Raw genomic sequence first — 19,025 nt, forward strand, 5'->3', positions numbered from 1 at the left:
GATATAATCTCTTGGAGTCAGGGAGGGCAGAGGAACTGGATCCTCTTCATGTTGTCTAATGGAGGCCGTTTATGATTCTGATGTGAATCCTACACAGAGGCATGTCCCTTGTGTCCTGGCACTTTCACGCTCTCTCCTTTGATCCTCGATGCAACCCTACGAGGTGACCTTTTTCATCCCCTTTTCCAGAACACTGAGGCCTTGAGGGGCTCTCTTGAAACCATAGGAAGTCACCTCCTCAAGCAGGGTCCGAAGTGGATCTGCAGACCACCAGCCTAATTCAGTCTCTAGCAGGTTATGTCTCGGAAACGTGTTAGCCAGAGCCACCAGAGGTTGGGTCTTAGGAGCCAGAACACCTGCATCGAGATCCTGGCTTTGTTTCTTACTAGCAGGTGAGCCTGGGCAAACTACTTAATTTTATTGTGCTATTGGCTTAAATAAGGATAATAATAGCAACAGGTAACATACAAAGCCCTTTGAAGAGTGCCTGGCATGAGCCCCAAATTTGGTACCTATTACTCCTGGGCATTAGGTTGCCGTGTTTATTAATGATGAAATCTAGGTATGGAGAGCTGGAGTCAGTGCCTAAGGTCACCCAGCTGATAAGTGGTGAAAATGTGGCAGGTTGCCTGGCACCCTCAGCCTGAGGTGCTGGTGAAGAGCACAGGTTTGGAAATGAGGCAGGCATGGGGCTGAAGCTCAGCTCTGCCAATGAGTAGCTTTGTGATCTTGGGCAAGTCAGTTAACACCCCTGAACCTCAGTTTCCTCATCTGCAAAATGGGGATATTAGTACCTCCCTGTTGGGCTGCACCCTGCAGGCCTACAAGGACTGTGCTTGCCCAGCTTCAAGACCAAAGAAAGAGCCCAGAGTCAGCAACAGAGATGTCAATGGTTTAATGGACGGGGGAGCTTACATGTCTGAAGCAAGGTCCTAGAGCAACAGCCCACCATGTGTGGTGGACGGTGGGCAGGACATGGTGGCAGTCTTCACTGGGGTGGGGGGCAGGGGGTGGAGATTACCAATTATAGGGGAACTGATGTCAGGTGGGCTCAGTAGTCACCAGGCAAACCAGCAGAGGGGCATGCCCCTCACGGCCCCTTTGATATGGACAATCACTAGCTGCGGCCTGGGACAAGTACATAGGAAGGTCAGTCAGGTGAGTAAGATACAGGAGAAGCAGGCATTGGTCGGGCAGGGGATGTACAGAGAACAAGAGAACAGCCTTCTTGAGTGGCCTGACCGTATACTTCACCCCTACATACCCTGTATAAACCTTACAATCTTGGTCTGCCTCTCTTCCGAGATATCCCTGGGGTTAGGTATGTAGAAGGGTACTGCAACCAGATACCACAGATAAAATACAGACAGGCCACCCCTGGTTTTCACAAACCCAGAGCCACCCCCAAGTGTGTGGTCAGGCCACTCAAGATGGCTGTTCTCTTGCTCTCTGTACATCCCCTGCCCGACCAATGCCTGCTTCTCCTATATCTTACTCACCTGACTCACCTTCCTAGGTACTTGCCCCAGGCCCCAGCTGGTGATTGTTCTTATCAAAGGGGCCGGGAGGGGCGTGCCCTTCTGCTGGTTTCCCTGGTAACTAATGAGCCCACCTGTTGTCAATTCCCTATAACTGGTAATCTCTCCTCTACCACACGGGGCCCCCTCCCCGGGAGCGAAGACTGCCGCTGCGTCCTGCCCATCGTTCGCTGCACATGGTGGGGTGTCGCTCCAGGACCTTGCTTCAGACATGTAAGCTCCCCCCTCCATTAAATCATTGATGTCTCTGTTGCAGACTCTGGGCTCTTTCTTTGGTCTTGAAGCTGGGCAAGCGCAGGCTTATAGGCCTGCGGGGTGCAGCCCAACACTCGTGCATAAGGATTTGACGTGAATGTGTTTAAAGTGTCTGGCACAGAATGGATGCTCGTATTCAGTTCTCCACCGAGAGAGCCGATCCAGGTGCCTGCCCCACCTGGGCTCCCTTCACCTGCAGCCCAGGCAGTTGGCCGGGCTGGACCGTGACCACACCCCAGGGTCAGCTTTTAGGAAGTAGATGCTGTATGGGTTGTTCAGATTGACTGGGCTTCACCGCAGCTCCCCTGAGGATTTGGTTTTGATTCAAGAGTGTGTGTGCCTGAAGGGGCGGCTCCAGAGGCCACTGAGGCCCTGGGAACAGAACGCTGAGCGGTAACCCAGCCTGCCTTTTTGTCTGGGCGTTCCTCGAATCAGCAACGTCAGTGACTGTTTCAGAAATTTACAAAACAGCCTCGCTTTGTGTCACAGTTGCCATTTGGCCCAAATGCCTTTCCCTTAGAACCGGTTTAGCAACATCTTCTGGAGCATTAGTGCAGCCGGTTGGGAAGCAAATAGAAGATACTCCTTCAGCCAGATTGACCTGGATGGGCCACCTGTCTTCATGAGTCCCTCTAACACCTGAGGGCGGAGCAGTCTCCTGCTAGCCCTTCCTGGAGCCTTCCCTGCTTCCTGGTTCTTGTGGACATTCTTCCAGATGCTGGTAGCTGCCAGGCTCACTGCCGGGGAGGAGCAGGCACTACCCACATGCCAGCTGCCTCTGGCGAGCCTCAGAGGCCTGGAATGGAGCCACGTGGCAGAATTGCTCCACCAGGGCTGTGCCCAGGCCCCTGGGCACTTCCTTTAGTCACTGGGGCCCTGCCCTCCAGAGAGGCCTCCACAGCCTGGGAAACCTCCTGGAGTCCACACTGGATGCTGCTCAGATGCCGAAAGAAGAAATAATATTGATGTACTAGCTCCTGCTGGTTTAGTGCTTATGATATGCTGGGCCCTATGCGGAGCACTTTGTATTTATTTTCTTAATCATTAAAGCAACTTTAGTCATAATATTTATAAGCTTATCAAGTCTATTTCATTCAAATCATGGAGAAATGACTCTGGTGGGGGGGGATAACAATGTTAATAATGCAGTCCCAGGCTTTAAGAAGTCACTCTCTGGTCTTAATCCTCCAATTTTGGAAATTGCTCTGTGTCTGTATCTTCTAGAGTTTGAATCCTTGCTCTACCACTCACTTGCTGTGTGACTTCTGATAAGTTGCTTACCCTCTCTGTGTCTTGGTTTCTTCCTCTGTAACTGGAGATGATCATAATAGAACTTACCTCTTGGGGTTGGTGTGAAGATTAAGTGAGACAGTCATGGGAAGCGCTGGGAACAGTGACTAGGTCAGAGCACTTCATAACTGTTAGCCCCGTGTGGAAGGGCTTCAGGAGGCTCTGTGAAATTATAGGCCAAATAGTGGACGCCTTTGTGTATGTCTGTGAATATTTCTCAAAACAAAGGGGGCATAATCCAGGACCCAGAGAAGATGCAGAAGTATTTCTGAATGGGAGGTCAAGTTTAGATGCATGGCTGATCTACCTTGCATACCAAAGAGCTGAGTTACTTAAGAAAGCTTTGTAAGTAGCACCCCCACTTCTCCTGGGGCCATGTCAGTAAGACGCGGTAGTCTAACCAGTCAGGACTTGGAGGCACTTCATATTGGACCTGGAGGAAAACTTAGAGATCATCTAGTCTAAATTCACCAGTTCACACAGAGGGACTCTGAGCTTGGTGGTTGAGCCTTATGTCTCCCTGAGGTAACAGCTCAGGGAAATGGAGAGTTCCCTGATTTGAAAGTCCAGTGAGAAGAGCTGGACCAATACCTGTCTTCTCCTTGCAGGATTGTTAGGATCAGTGAGATGGTGTGTATGTATTTGGAAGTTTGTAAAATGTGTTACCATCGTAGGTGTTATTACTTCCATGGGCACCTGGTATTACCAGTTGGTTCCGTTTCTCTGAAACCAATAGTATGTATGTACATATAAATGGAGAGAGACAGAGACAGAGACGGGGAGAGGGCTCATGCAATTGTAGGGGCTGGCAAGACTGAAATTTCTGGGGCAGGTATATGGTCAGGCCACTCAAGATGGCTGTTCTCTTGCTCTCTCTACATCCCCTGCCCGACCAGTGCCTGCTTTACCTGTAGCTTACTCACCTGACTCACCTTCCTACTTACTTGCCCCAGGCCCCAGCTGGTGATTGTTCTTATCAAACGGGCCATGAAGGACATGCCCCTCCGCTGGTTTCCCTGGTAACTAATGAGCGCATCTGACATCAATTCCCCTGTAAGTGGTAACCTCCCCTTCTTCCCGGGACTAAAGACTGCCACCACTTACTGCCTGCCGTCTGCGGAACATGGTGGGGTGTTGCTCCAGGACCTTGCTTCAGAGGTGTAAGCTCCCCGCCTCCATTAAACCATTGATGTCTCTGCTGCTTACTCTGGGCTCTTTCGTTGTTGTTTTTTTCTTTTTTTTGCGGTATGCAGGCCTCTCATTGTTGTGGCCTCTCCCGTTGCAGAGCACAGGCTCCGGACGGGCAGGCTCAGCGGCCATGGCTCACGGGCCCAGCCGCTCCGCGGCATGTGGGATCTTCCCGGACCGGGGCACGAACCCGTGTCCCCTGCATCGGCACGCGGACTCTCAACCACTGCGCCACCAGGGAAGCCCTCTTTCTTTGGTTTTGAAGCTGGGCAAGCACAGGCCTTCTAGGCCTGTGGGGTGCAGCCCAACAGCAGGCAAGTAGGCTGGAAATTCAGGTAAGAGTTTATGTAGTCTTGAGACTGAAATCTAAAGGGCAGGCAAGCAGGCTGGAAACTTGGGCAGGATCTTCTGATACAGCCTTGAGGCAGAATTCTTTCTTCTCTAGGAAACCTCAGTTTTTCCTCTTAAGGCCTTCAGCTCTTTGGATGAAGCCCACCCACCTTATAGAGAGTAATCTGCTTTACTTAAAGACGGTTGATTGCAAATGTTAATCACATCTATAAAATACCTTCGCAGCACCATCTAGACTAGTGTTGGACCAAACAACTGGCACCATAGGCTAGCCAGGTTGACATAGGATTCACAATCACCCTGGTCCTCTCAGCACAGATGTACCAATCCGGTCTTAGGAGTCATGGTGTCTCTCTCACTGTTTCAGTAAGAGTTCACCCTGTAGGTGAACAGCAAAGGAAATGGTTCTGTGCAAGAGGGCATGGTGGCTTGGCAAAGAGTGCTTGTTCAGTTCTTGGGAAATATTATCGGGAGGTTGGCATGCGAGTTAATTACTGCAATGGTGACCTTCACAGAACTGAGAGGGAAGCAAGTGTAGCTAATCAAAAAACAGGAAATGTCCCAAAGAATGCCTTGAATCATGGTCCAGAGTGTATTCTGCATTTGAATCAATTGTTATGTTCTGGGTTGAAACTATTTAATTCCTTACCGTAGACAGAAACAGTTCTCTTCATAACATCAGAGGTGGGAACAGGGGGAGGTAGGGGAGGTGGAGAAGGGGAAAGAGTTTCCTGTAATTTAATCTGATGTTTAGTGCCTGCAACTGAGGCCTTTAAAAAAAAAAGATGTGGAATAATTGAATAAATGTGTGACATTGCGGCTGCTGATAAGACAGGAATTTATGTACTTTTTTGGCTGACGTGAGAAAAGGCAATAAAATGTAATGTGTGCACATTTTTTAAAAATTAATTTATTTTTGGCTGCATTGGGTCTTCCTTGCTGCACGCGGGCTTTCTCTAGTTGCGTTGAGCAGGGGTTACTCTTTGTTGCGGTGCGCGGGCTTCTCATTGTGGTGGCTTCTCTTGGGGAGCACGGGCTCTAGGCGTGCAGGCTTCAGTAGTTGTGGCACACGGGCTCAGTAGTTGTGGTGCACAGGCTTAGTTGCTCCACGGCATCTGGGGGTCTTCCCAGACCAGGGCTCGAACCCCCGTCCCATGCATTGGCAGGTGGATTCTTAACCACTGCACCACCAGGGAAGTCCCTATGCATCTTCTTTATTGAACGTTTCTGACAGCTTCTAGTGAGGCATTGGTGTGGTAGCAAACACACACTGGTTTTGGAGCCAGGGAGTCGTAGGTACAGATTCTGGCTCTGTTTCTTTATTAGCTGTGGGACCTTGGACAAGTTAACCAGCTTTTCTCAGTTAACCACCTTGTCTATAAAATGAGGATGAGAATGTTTACTTTGCAGGTTTATTGTAAGGATTTAGAGTCACCGCAGTAGAATGCACAGCGTGGCACCTGTAGATCGTTTTTAGAGGGAGCCACTAAAATTGTGGATAGAAGCCATTTTGACCAGTTCCATCGATTTCAACATCCTCTGCAGGGCTTCTCTTTTTCTCCCACACTTTCTGGTACTGTACCAGAGAAGGAAGATTGAGAGGTCTCTGTCAGACGAGGGGAAGAGTGAGTGGGGTCAATATGGAAGTGTGAGAGGGGAAATCAGGACCACTTCTAGGTGACATCAGAATCTGATCCAGTGAGGGACTCTGGAGGCTGCATAGAAAGACCACAGTCAGAGTCAGGATAGGTCCAGGCATGAGCTGATGAGTCAAGTCCTGCCGAAGTTTAAAAAGGGAAGCCAGTTGGGCGATGGGAGCCCACTCAAGTGGAGGAGTTAATGCTTAGCAGAGTGAGGGTGATGACTCATAGCTTTGCTATGCTGAGGTCATGGAAGAATGAGGTGGCTAGTCCCACAGCTGGCCGTGTGCTGGGAGCCTTAGCAACGTGACATTCAGCTGAACGAGACCCACTACCTTCTCCATGCCACAGCAGTAGAGGGGAAGCTGAGGAGTGGTTCGAAGCTTGGTCACCAACATGAGACTGCCTGGGTCCAAGACCTAGTTCTGCCCCACTTACTAACTCGGTGACTTTGAATTCGTTACTTGACTTCTCGGTTTCCTTAGCTGTGAAAGGGGGATGAAAATAATTATACATACCTCCTAGGGTTTGAAGGAGATTAGGTGATGTGAGATAATAGAAAAAATATATGTTGGTCTGTGTCTTCCCCCCAACCCCACGCCCTCGCTCATTTTTCCTGGCACAGAGCTCCTAAAACCCTTGTAACTTCCTAAGGGATAAGAGCACTAGGAATATCTTTTGTTCAATGAAGCCACTCTGGGTGGGCTCCTGGATGGGGGCTGGTCACCAGAAAGATGAAGCCATGATTAGAAGCTGGGGATTTTCAGCCCCAGCTCCACTTCTCTAGAGTGGGGAGAAGGGCTGGAAATGGAGTTAATAATTAATCATGCCAATGTGATGAAGCCTCCATAAAAATCCCAGAAGTATGGGGTTCAGAGACCTTCCAGGTGGGTGAACACATCCATGTACCAGGAGGGCAATGCACCCCGAACTCCATGGTGACAGAAGCTCCTGTGCTTGGGACCCTCTCAGACCTCACCCCATGTATCTCTTCAGCTGGCTGTTCATCTGTATCATTTATCAATCCTATAATAAACTGGTAAATGTAAGTAACTGTTTTCCTGAGTTCTGTGAGCTGCTCTAGCAAATTAATTGAACCCAAGGATGGGGTCATAGGAACCTCAGATTTATCGCCAATTGGTTAGACGCCCAGGTGACAACCTGGACTTGCTGTTGGTGTCTGGGGGTGGGGGCAGTCTTGTGGGACCGAGCACTTAACCCCTGGGATCTGATGCTCACTCCAGGTAGACAGTGTCAGGATTGAGTTAAATTGTAGAACACCCAGCTGATGTTGCAGAAAATTGCTCGGTTGGGGGAACATGCCCCGCCCAATACATCTGGTGTCAGAGTGTTGTGACTGTTCTGTGTGATAGTAGAAGAGACACACAGGAAGAAAAACTGTTTTTCCCCCTGAAAACAGGTGAGCTAAGGTTTACAAAGCCTTTTTTTTTTTTTTTTTTTTTTTCCTCCTTCCCTTGCGGCACATGGGCCTCTCACTGCTGTGGCCTCTCCCGTCGCGGAGCACAGGCTCCGGATGCGCAGGCCCAGCGGCCGTGGCTCACGGGCCCAGCTGCTCCACTGGCCCAGCTTTTCCTGGACCGGGGCAAGAAGCCACGTCCCCTGCATCGGCAGGCAGACGCCCAACCACTGCACCACCAGGGAAGCCCTACAAAGCCTTTTGTACTGAAACTTAGCTTTTATTTTGTTAAGTGTCTGGGGACTCAGGGATTCAGTAGAAGCCCCTGCTCTTTGGACTTTGCTCCAAGGAAGCTTTAAGCACTAGCTGGATAAACATTTACTCATCTGGGTAGGTGTACTGTCCAGTCTCAGATGCAGAGAAAGAAGACCTTGTGTCTTTAGAAACAGTGAGCCAGGAGTAAGGGAAATGCCCAGTTCTCTGCTGGTCCTAGAAAGTGTTCATCTACGAATTACCTTGTATTAGGGCTGTGAGAGGGAATCCAGCATAATCTTTAAGCTGTGTTGGGGTCTTATCACATGCAAATGCAGCATGGGCTTCAGAGCTGAAATTCCAGGTTTATATCAGGGCACCACTGCTGCATATGAGGTCAGACACATTCCTCAACTCCTTTGAGTCTCAGTATCCTCATTTATAAAATGGGATACCTGTGGGTCAAAGGTTACCTTCGTTGGCTTCTTTCTGCAGCAAGCTGGGGAGACGCACAGGCCCTGGGTGACTTTGGTCTGCCGGATTTGCTGAGGGAGAGACAGAGGGTCACAGCATTTCTGTGATTTTGAGTCTCCCATCCCTCAGCTCCTTGTTGGTCTGGGGACGGGAAAAATGTTTTTAGGTCAAAAATGCCGTTCAGTCTGGAAAACTGATTCAGGTAGCCCTCACCCTAGTCAGATGAAGGTAAAATGTAGGCACATCGTTTGCCCTCAGGGAAATGTTCTTTGAATGAACAGATGAATGGTACAGGCTCTGTAAATATTTCTAATTGACTGATGTCTCTTATTTTTAATTTGCAGATGAGAAAAAGAAAACAAAGAAAGTCGATAGTGAACTCAACCCAGTGTGGAATGAGGTGAGTTCGTTATTTTTCAATTTTGTTTCACTGGATAAGCTACCTCTGATTGTCCCATCTTTGGTCAGAGGTTATCTCTTCCATTTGGAAGGAGAATCTCTGCATTTCACCCCTCCCCCCTCCACCTCCCTCTGTGGCCACAGAGACAGCAAAGCAGCTTAAGGACATTACTGCACAGTGACATCTCCTGTGCAGTAGTGGTGTGGCAAGTGGAGCCTGGATGGGTTAAGGAGGGTGGGGTTCTAGCCTGGTGCAGCCATGAGCTTGCTGTGTGACCTTGTCTAGTTAGGCTGCAAATTGGGGCATATCTGTAGAGCGAGGGGTGGGATTAGATCACCTCTGGAGTCCCAGAGGGAAAGCTCTGTAATTAAAAACATATCTGCATGTGACTAATCAAGATGGTATGACATGATACTTTGTGTGTCTGGAAGTGTCATTTATTGTCTTTTATGTTGATAAGAGTAATATATACTTAACGTAGAAACTTTGAAAACTTCAGATTAGCTTTAAAAAATTACTTTTGGTCCTACTATACAGAAGCAACTACTGTTAACATCTCGGAGGTATCAACAAATATTTATTGAATGAACACATTTAATAAAATAGGATGTCTTAGAATTAGCCAGTTAGTGTCATACAGTGAATACAGTTTCCTATCCTATTTTTTCCTACTATTATATCCTGAACATATATCCCTATAATTCCATTAAAAAATATTTTTATTGACTGTGTAATATTGTATTGAATTGATATAATTTATAGACATCCCCCCCACTACTGACTTTCTATCTATTTTATAAATTGTTTCAGTGTTTAATAGATTTACAGATATGTGAAATTTTTAATTCTTTCCACTGAGTAGGGTTTTCCTACGCTGACTAATTTTTGAAAAGTTGATCATCTGCCCCATTGTTTTCCCAAAAGCCAGGTCAAACCTTTCTGGATAAGTGCAGTGATAAATGTCTTTGTTACTTTGCTAAGTCACCAGGCTGTGACGGCTTCCTTCCACCAACTGCAAATCCCTTCTCCCCTTCCCCTCCCAATGAGTTTCAGTATCCCTGTAAAATAAAGACTACTCGTTCTCACTGGATGAGGCCAAGACTAAAAGCTTCTTAATGCCTATCTGAAGTGCCCTGCTGGTTTCATGCAGGTTGAGAGGGAATTCCACTTCTCTGCAATTTCACTGGAACCCAGAGCACAGCCAGCTGGACTGCCAGCTGGACTCCATGAGAGCCAGAGGCCTGTCTGGTTGGTCCCTGTGGAAACTGTGGCTTCCTAGCACCTCACACAGAGCTCCAAGACTAAAATAAATAAAAAGTACATGTATGTGTGCATTTAGTGATAACATGCCTCTTTATTTTTTAAATTAATTAGTTTATTTATTTATTCTTGGCTGTGTTGGGTCTTCATTGCTGCACGTGGGCTTTCTCTAATTGTGGCGAGGGGGCCGCTACTCGTCCTTGTGGTGTGCAGGCTTCTCTTGTTGCGGAGCACGGGCTGTAGGCATGTGGGCTCAGTAGTTGTGGCTCTCGGGCTGTAGAATGCAGGCTCAGTAGTTGTGGCGCACGGGCTTAGCTGCTCCGCGGCATGTGGGATCTTCCCAGACCAGGGCTCGAACCTGTGTCCCCTGCATTGGCAGGTGGATTCTTAACCGCTGTGTCACCAGGGAAGTCCCAACACGCTTCTTTATATTTGAGCTCAATTCATGTGGCCGATGGCAGAGAGGTATATGGTCACGTGAGTAGGCGTGTTTTCCCCAGGGCATCATCCATCTTACCCCATTTTGTTTCCAATGCATTTTTTTTCTCATAGTGCATATGTATTTATCAAGTAAACTTCCCAATTGCAGCTTTAAAACTGAAACCAAACCTAAATGAAATGCCAACCCAAACCCATGTGGATTGGTGAGTATGTTCTAATATGAGCTGTGAGACTCCTCCTCCATCCATTCCAAACCCATTACAAGGAGCATCAGATCATCATCATGCACTGCTTTATTTAATTAATTTATTACATAATCAAAGACATCAGTGGTACTAAGTTAATTTTTTTTTTAACATTTGCCACTAGAAAGCAATTTACTGCCTTAAGATGAGAGACTCAGCTGACTACAGCACTGACCATGGTGGGACTTAAAATCAGGGCTGATGCATTTCAGAAAATGTTTTCTTAGATTATTTACCACTTTCTTCGATAATATGATTAAGAAAAGCAAATAATTTAAACATAACCATTGAAGAAAGCCTTTTCACATACATATTTTATTCTATTTGTGCTACAGTTGTGGTAGGCATTAAGTCTAGTTCTCTGCCTATGAGACGGATTTGGTGACTTGTCCAAAGCCACAGAGTCTAGAAAACGGGAAGCTAGGAGTCTGGTTTGCTTTCCCACGAGCCTCAGCAGCCTCCAGGTTCAGAATTTGATCACTTTTGTCTAACTATAGAACTGAGTACTTCAAAAAATTGTCATTGGTGGAGATGACCTGATATTTAGTATTGGTGCATCTTATTATATTCCCGGATCCTTTTAACAGCCTCTTTGTTTTCATAATCTACCTGTGTACAGATTTTGGAGTTCGACTTGAGGGGTATACCACTGGACTTTTCATCGTCCCTTGGGATTGTTGTGAAAGATTTTGAGACAATTGGACAAAATAAGTAAGTTGATTTCAATTGTTTTTCTCATGTTACATATTGTTTTACTATTGTTTATTTTGTTGAAGGACCATATCTTTAATAACATATTATAATATTTCCAATATAATTGTGCTTTAATTCTGTGCCCTCCTCCACCCCTTATGAGCCAATATCAGATGTGGCTAATCAATCACAGTGCTCTTTCCCAGTGACTGCTGTATTCATAAGAGGTTGCAAACACTAAGCCACCACTAGTCTAGCCAATTTGGCACTTAACAGTGAAATCTTTTTATGCTCCTGCAGTTTCTTTGTTAACTAGGTATAGGCACTGATGATTTATCCAAACTGTAGCTTTATTGGACACAAACAAAATCATTTCTTCTTCTGATTATGTATAACCCATGTATGTCTCATTCAACTTCTCTTTCCAGCCCTGCTTCCATTTTAACGTCTCGCTGGTTTTTTAGACCCAACAGATCCAAACCAGATTCCTACTCTTACTGCCCCTGCCAGTTTCAGATGGGGAAGAGTCACGGTGGTGCCCACTGGTGGCACACAGAGTTGTCCCCTGGGTAAAGCTGAGGTTCCCATGGGACAGAATGACCTCAGTAAATTCACCCCAGTCCTTGATCTAGACTTTGGCCTTAGACTTGGAACGCAGTCTTACGTTATCAATTCAAACTAACTAAACTCACAAGAGAACAATTCTTAAAACCATAATACTTGTTATTTTCCAATGGAAATAAATTGCCTGGTTGGGGAGGGCATTCCTACTCTCTGATTAATGAATTTTTTTAATGAATTTAGAAAAATTTTTTATTTTATTTTGGAGTATAGTTGATTTACAGTATTGTGTTAGGTTCAGGTGTACAGCAAAGTGATTTAGTTATACATATACGTGTATCTATTCTTTTTCAGATTCTTTTCACATATAGTTTATTACAGTACTGAGTAGAGTTCCCTGTGCTATACAGTAGGTCCTTGTTGATTATTTTATATATAGTAGTGTGTATATGTTAATCCCAACCTCCTAATTTATCCCTCCCCCCCACCTTTCCCCTTTGGTAACCATAAGTTTTCTATTAAGTCTGTGAGTCTGTTTCTGTTTTGTGAATAAGTTCATTTGTATTATTTTTTTAGATGCCACATAGAAGTGATATCATGATATTTGTCTTTCTCTGTCCGACTTAACTTCATTTAGTATGATAATCTCTAGGTGCATCCATGTTGCTGCAAATGGCATTATTTTGTTCTTTTTAATGGCTGAGTAATATTCCATTGTGTATATGTACCACATCTCCTTTATCTACTCCTCTGTCGATGGCCATTTAGGTTACTTCCATGTCTTGGCTCTTGTAAATAGTGCTGCAATGAACATTGGGGTGTATGTATCTTTTCGAATTATGATTTTCTCTGGCTATATGCCCAAGAGTGGGATTGCTAGATCATACGGTAGCTCTATTTTTAGTTTTCTGAGGAACCTCCATACTGGTTTCCACAGTGGCTGCACCAATTTATTGTACATTCCCACCAACAGTGTAGGAGGGTTTCCTTTTCTCTATACCCTCTCCAGCATTTATTGTTTGTAGACTCTTTGATGATGGCCATTCAGACTGGTATGAGGTGATACCTCATTGTAGTTTTGACTTGCATTTGTCTAATAATCAGTGATGTTGAACATCTTTTCATGTGCTTTTTGGCCATCTGTATGTCTTCTTTGGAGAAATGTCTGTTTTCCTTCATGTCATTTCACATGGGAAGCCAAATTACTCTCTATCTTTGATTGTAAGATATCATTGACGGTAAGATGTACTATTAAATTAGTAACACGTTTGGGTGGGTGGTGGGTGGGGGGGAAGAAGCCTGATATTAAAGGCCCACATCAATTGTAAGAAGCATCTCAGGTTTTAGTAATGTGAATTTATTTTAAAATGTATGTCTTAGTCTCAGGTACATTTGGTATGATCAGAAGGCTGCAATGAGAGCAGTAAATTAGAATGAATTAGTTGAGATAAGGTGGCCATATGCTCTGATTTGCTTTGGATAGCCCTGGTTTGTTGTCCCAGCACAATGATTTATGATGTCACTTTTGCTGTCAACAGTGGCTTGATTTAGACAGTAAATTAGATGGTCATCTTAGTCATTGGGGTCTTCTGCTTAATGGCGTCAGACCAAGAGCCTGCACAGGCTTTGATAGCTACTGCCCATGTCACCGTTCATGAGATCCTTTCTTCCATGTTTCATGGCTGACCAATGTCCCTTGTGACCGATGCATTTTTTTCTTAAGCTATATAAATCATTCTGGTAGATTCTGGCTGTACTCTCTTGGATCGAAAAACCATTCTAGCTTTTTAAGGTTATGCTGTACATCTCAGCTTTGAAGCAATTATATGATTTTCTATCCCCCACCCCAACTTCCAGAGGGCAGTTTTATTTACCAGATTTCAAAGTTCTGGGGAAGCGGGTGATTAAGCCTCACTGTAGCCTCCTATCTGCTACTAATAATAGTTCTTTCTCTTCTTTCCTCTCCTCTTTCTGCAAGTGGTACCACTGTTTATATTCTAGACCAGCCCTCTCCGAAAGAAATATAGTGCAGGCTGCATGTGTAATTAAAATTTTTCTAGTAGCCATGTTATAAAACAAAAAGAAACAGATGAAATGAATTTTAATAATATGTTTTATTTACACATAGAAATGATAATATTATACTATGTTAATCAATATTTTAAGAATCACTGAGACATTTTACATGCATTTTTTTCTTACACACTGGATTTCAAAGACTTAGTATTTCACATTAACAGCACATCTCTGTCTAGATCAGCCATATTTCAAGTGCTCCCTCACCACGTGTGGCCGGTGGCCATCACAGTGGAGAGCACAGCTCCAGACCACTGAGCTCAAAACCTCAGGTCTCTGTGGATCGTCTCCCTTTTACCTCCTATCCAATCTGTTGCCAAATCTTACTTCTCTTTCTTTCCACTGTTTGTGCCACATGCTTCTTACCTGTGGCCACAGCCAGCAGCCTGGTTCAGGCCTCATCACTTTGTGCCTCATCTATTAGAACATGGCAGTAAAGCATGGCAGGCTGGCCTGGGAGCTCTCATCTATGTTTCAAACAAAGTTGTTGTTTTCTTGAATGTTACATCCTCGAGAGAGAGTCAAAACAAACAAATACATGAAGAAATATGTAATAGATCAGGTACTCTGAAGTGCTGTAGTCTAAGGAGGAAACTGTCATAGCCCATGAAGAAAACTAAAGCAGAGTAAGAGGATGGTTACTGAGGGTGGGGGAACGTTGGAGGTGATGATAAGGTGACAATTGAGCAGAGACCTAAATAAAGTGAAAGAATGAGCCATGCAGTTTTCTGGGGGGGAAGGAATATTCTTGGCAGAGAGAACAGCAAGTGCAAAGGCCCTGAAGCAGGAGTATACCTCAGTGTTGGAGAAAGATCGAAGAGGCCAGAGGGCTGGGGTGGGGGAAGGAGATGAGATCAGCAAAGCCACAACATGCATGGCTTTGTGAGCCACGATGCAAGCTTTGGATTTCATTCCTAGTAGGATGGAAGTTCGCTGAAGGGTACTGAGTATGATCTTATTTACATTTTTAATGTATCGCTTGGGCTTTCTGTGTGGAGTTTGGATGTAGGAACCAGTTAGGAAGCAGGGAAAACTACTGGGAGGACATTATATATTTATTTTATACCTGTTGAAAACACAGTGAGGCCCTTGGATGACAGCAGGGCAATATTTTAGGTATGTTTGTCCAAAATATTTGTGTATTTTGGTCTCGTATTTTCTTCTTGGCTTTTCTATTAAAGATTTGGCCTTGGGCTTCCCTGGTGGCACAGTGGTTGAGAGTCCGCCTGCCGATGCAGGGGACGCGGGTTTGGGCCCCGGTCCGGGAAGATCCCTCATGCCGCGGAGCGGCTGGGCCCGTGAGCCATGGCCGCTGAGCCTGCGCGTCCGGAGCTCCGCAATGGGAGAGGCCACAGCAGTGAGAGGCCCGCGTACTGCCAAAAAAAAAAAAAAAGATTTGGCCTTGAGGCTGTGCTCACTGCTCAGGGCGGGAACGTCTCCCTCACCTGGAAGCAGAGGGTGGGGGCAGAGAATTTTTCTACAGGCTTAAGGAATGTCTTGCCTGTGAACTTTGCTGTTGCCATGGAGACTGGCTGTGTAAATAGGGCCCTCACTCCAGAGTCTGCAGCCCCAGGGCATGTAAGCAAACAGCACCAGGCTGCCTGGGTTTGCCTGAGCATGGTGCCCACACCCATAGGGACTGGACCGGGCAGTCTGAGCACGCACAGTGCTGATTCATCAGCAACGTCCCTCCCTAGGCGCTGTGAGCTGGTGGGGCTGTTCTGCGCAGACTCTGTTTTTCCTCATTTTACAGTCATCCAACCAGCCGTGTGGACTGAAAGAGGGTGAGGGAAGAGCTAGAGGAGCCTCTTGGTCACATGATGAACATGAAATGGTATTTTTAGCTGAAATGTCAGAGTGGAAGGATTTTCCCAGTGGCTGAAGAATGAGGGTTCCCTTTCCAGACAGGCAATGTGGCCATCCCTTAATGAGCCCTTTGAATGCATTATCCCACCTAATCCTCACAGATACCTAGTTTTTTTTCAGAGAGGTTTAGTCATCTGCTTAGGGTCACACAGCAGGTATGTATCAGAGTCAGCATTTATATTCAGACCTGTGCTCTTGACTTTTCCATTACACTGAAAACCTCTGACCACCTATAGGGACCAAAATGGAGGTGGAATGATTATCTTTTAGCTTAATTTTTTTTTTTTTTTTTTTTTTTTGCCATGCCGCACTGCTTGTGGGAGGATCTCAGTTCTCCAACCAGGGATTGAACCCGGGCCACTGCAGTGAAAGCACCGAATCCCAACCACTAGACCACCAGGGAACTCCCTGGCTTAAAATTTTTTTTCTAATTTTGCCAAAAAACAAACAAACAAAACACCCCCACTCATTGTCAGAGTATTGGTACCTCCTTCTTAGGTAAATGTTTGAAGCAGACATTTTATGCTATTGAGTAATAAGTCACTTAAGCTCATTCCCTGCAATGAACAAGATGATTTCAGAGAATATATCTCATCTCATGTGATCTTCACAATGACCTTGAGAAGTGGAGATGAGACTTGAGGCTCAGAGGGGTTGAGCCTGGGACCCTGATCTCTTGGCATCCTGGCCCTGCTGTCATTCTGCTTGAGTTCCTAAAGAAGAAGCATCTTCAGGAGCCTGGAAATATAGGAATGAAAGATTTTTACAAGTTTTCAGATTTGTGCGTGTGTGTATGTGTGTGTGTTCTGCTCATGCTAAGGTGATGTCACAGGGACCAGATTTACCCTCTCACCTGACACAACCGAAAAAGTAGATGAAATACATGCCCCAGTGGTTTCAGATACTGGACACTAGCAGCACAGGACAGTGATCCCCAAGAGAGGGGGATAAATGAGCTGAGCCCTTTGAGTGCCCAGCTTCATGCCTAGAGAGCATTTCCAGGCTGCATTGTAGGACAGGAAGATCCTGGTTGTCTCCCAGAGTTGGGGAGGTGCAGGTGGGAGCCTAGAGCTAGGCGTGCGTGGACACACACACACACACCACCCATGCAGAGAGCTCCAGAGATTTGCAGAGGGTTCCACTTGATTCCTCGGGTGAGGACTGGTCAGTGAGGAAACTACCTGAGGACTGAGAATAGTTAATGCTCCCACCATCCAGAGTGAGAAAACCTTCAAATTCATGAGCATAAGGTAGAGTACTCAGAAGGATTTTACCTCAGTATTGTGAAGAAAAAAATAGATACATCATTATTAAACAGATACACTATTAGATGATATTATGAGTAGGTATGGACAATGAAACAGGTGTTATAATCGTATTCCACAGGTTAAGGAAGGTAGAGGAAAGCTTGAGCAAGTGAAGTAGAGACGTGGAAAGTATTAAAAAAAGATTCAAATTGAACGTGTAGGAATGCGAATTACAATGTCTGATATAAAATGACTGTAACTGTCTAAAAGTTTGCCTTCCTAGTACTCTTATTTTTCCCCTCCATGTGTGTGTACTTGTGCATTTGAAACCATCACATATACCCCACACAAATGCACGGCAAAGTTAGAGACATCCTCTGAAGGTAAATTGTCTGCTTTGCTGTAATGTAAGAAGAAGATAACCGAAGACCTCAAAATATACCTAGGAGGAAATTTACCCGACTTCTTGCATAAGAGGTGATGTGGGCAAGTGGTCAGCTGCATGATCATGAGATTAGTTTGGATTTTGGCTCTGCTACTTACCGGTTGGGTGGCTTTTGGCAAGTTTCTTCATCTTCATGATGGTGGCTGGAATACTTCCTCAGTAAGTGATAGACATAAGGGCAAATTTAATATAATTAAGGAAGAAAATCACTTAAATTTCCTGATGAGCAACATAATAGCTAATATCTATTGTGGGCTTACCATGGGCCAGGAATTGTGCTAAAACTGCTCCACACGCAGTCGGTTTTCATCTTTATAATGACTTTGAGTCAGACAGGCTTATTGACGTCTTAGAGTTGAGAAAAATGTGGCTCAGAGAGGTTCACCAAATTGCTTAAAGTCACCCAGCTCTTTGATTGGAAGCACGTGGATTTAACCTCGTAAATCCAGAGTTTAACCTCAGACCTTCCAATGTTTATTTCCTGTGTGTGTGTGTGTGTGTGTGTGTGTGTGTGTGTGTGTTGAGGGCCAGAGTGCCAGGATGTGACAGTGAGAGCACAGCATAACTAACACACACACTTACACACAGGATGGTACTGGGGGCTGTAGAATTAGAAAAAGCAAAAGGACAAGTCTGGGTTATGAAATATACTAACTCCCTGGGCAAGGGTTTTTTGTTTTTGTTTTGTTTTTGCTTAAAGAAAACAGAAAGACTGTGGTTTGGAATGAAATTAATTTGATGGGACGGTGTGGTATTGCTTATGAGAAATTTTTGTTTACTGGTAAACAAAAGACCTTGTGTTCAAGCTTTTAATACTTTTATTTCCCCTAGTGGTGAGACTCACTTCTGCCAGTGCCATGTGTAAACATAGCAGTGGGATTAATTGAGGCGGTCCCCATGACCTCTCCTTTTCCTCAGTGTGGTTGGTGAGAAGGGTTGAGGCAGGTTTTCTACCTGGAGTAGCTTCTCGGGCTGTGCGAAAGTCTAAGCCAGAGGCAGATGGTACTTGGAACAAAACTCCCAGTTCTGATTTATTTTTAGTTCCGCTTTTTCAACAGAGCAGCAAAGCTATGCAAAGATCAAAGCTGGTCTGGGCTGGTTGGCTCTGGGTGCTGGAGAGGCTGAACCCCGCTGTTTGGGGAGATCACAGCCCTGGTGAGAAACACCCAAAGAGACTGAAAGAGAAAGATATTTCATAATAAGAGCTGTAATTATCTCCTGATTGTACTTGGAGGAACATCTCTTAGGAGAGGAAGCTTCATAACCTATAAATCATTTGCAAGGTCATTGGACTATCTTCAGTGATGTATCAGTTAGTTTATTCATTCAACAAATATTTGCTTATGGCTGCTGTGTGTCAGACACTGCTCTAGGCGCTGGGGGTAC

General features: G+C 45.4%; 1 protein-coding gene across 3 annotated transcripts in view; it reads left to right on the forward strand.

The window, feature by feature from the left end:
* The window catches only part of MYOF (myoferlin), a 157,087-nt gene that overhangs the window by 11,202 nt on the left and 126,860 nt on the right, over positions 1-19,025 (forward strand). For all 3 annotated transcript variants that reach the window (XM_060101948.1, XM_060101957.1, XM_060101963.1), the window contains exons 2-3: positions 8,750-8,805; positions 11,371-11,462. In XM_060101948.1, the coding sequence (XP_059957931.1) occupies positions 8,750-8,805; positions 11,371-11,462 (148 nt within the window). The remainder of the gene's footprint in view (positions 1-8,749; positions 8,806-11,370; positions 11,463-19,025) is intronic.

Source organism: Mesoplodon densirostris, chromosome 1, assembly GCF_025265405.1.
Source record: "Mesoplodon densirostris isolate mMesDen1 chromosome 1, mMesDen1 primary haplotype, whole genome shotgun sequence".
Taxonomy (NCBI): Eukaryota; Metazoa; Chordata; class Mammalia; order Artiodactyla; family Ziphiidae; genus Mesoplodon; species Mesoplodon densirostris.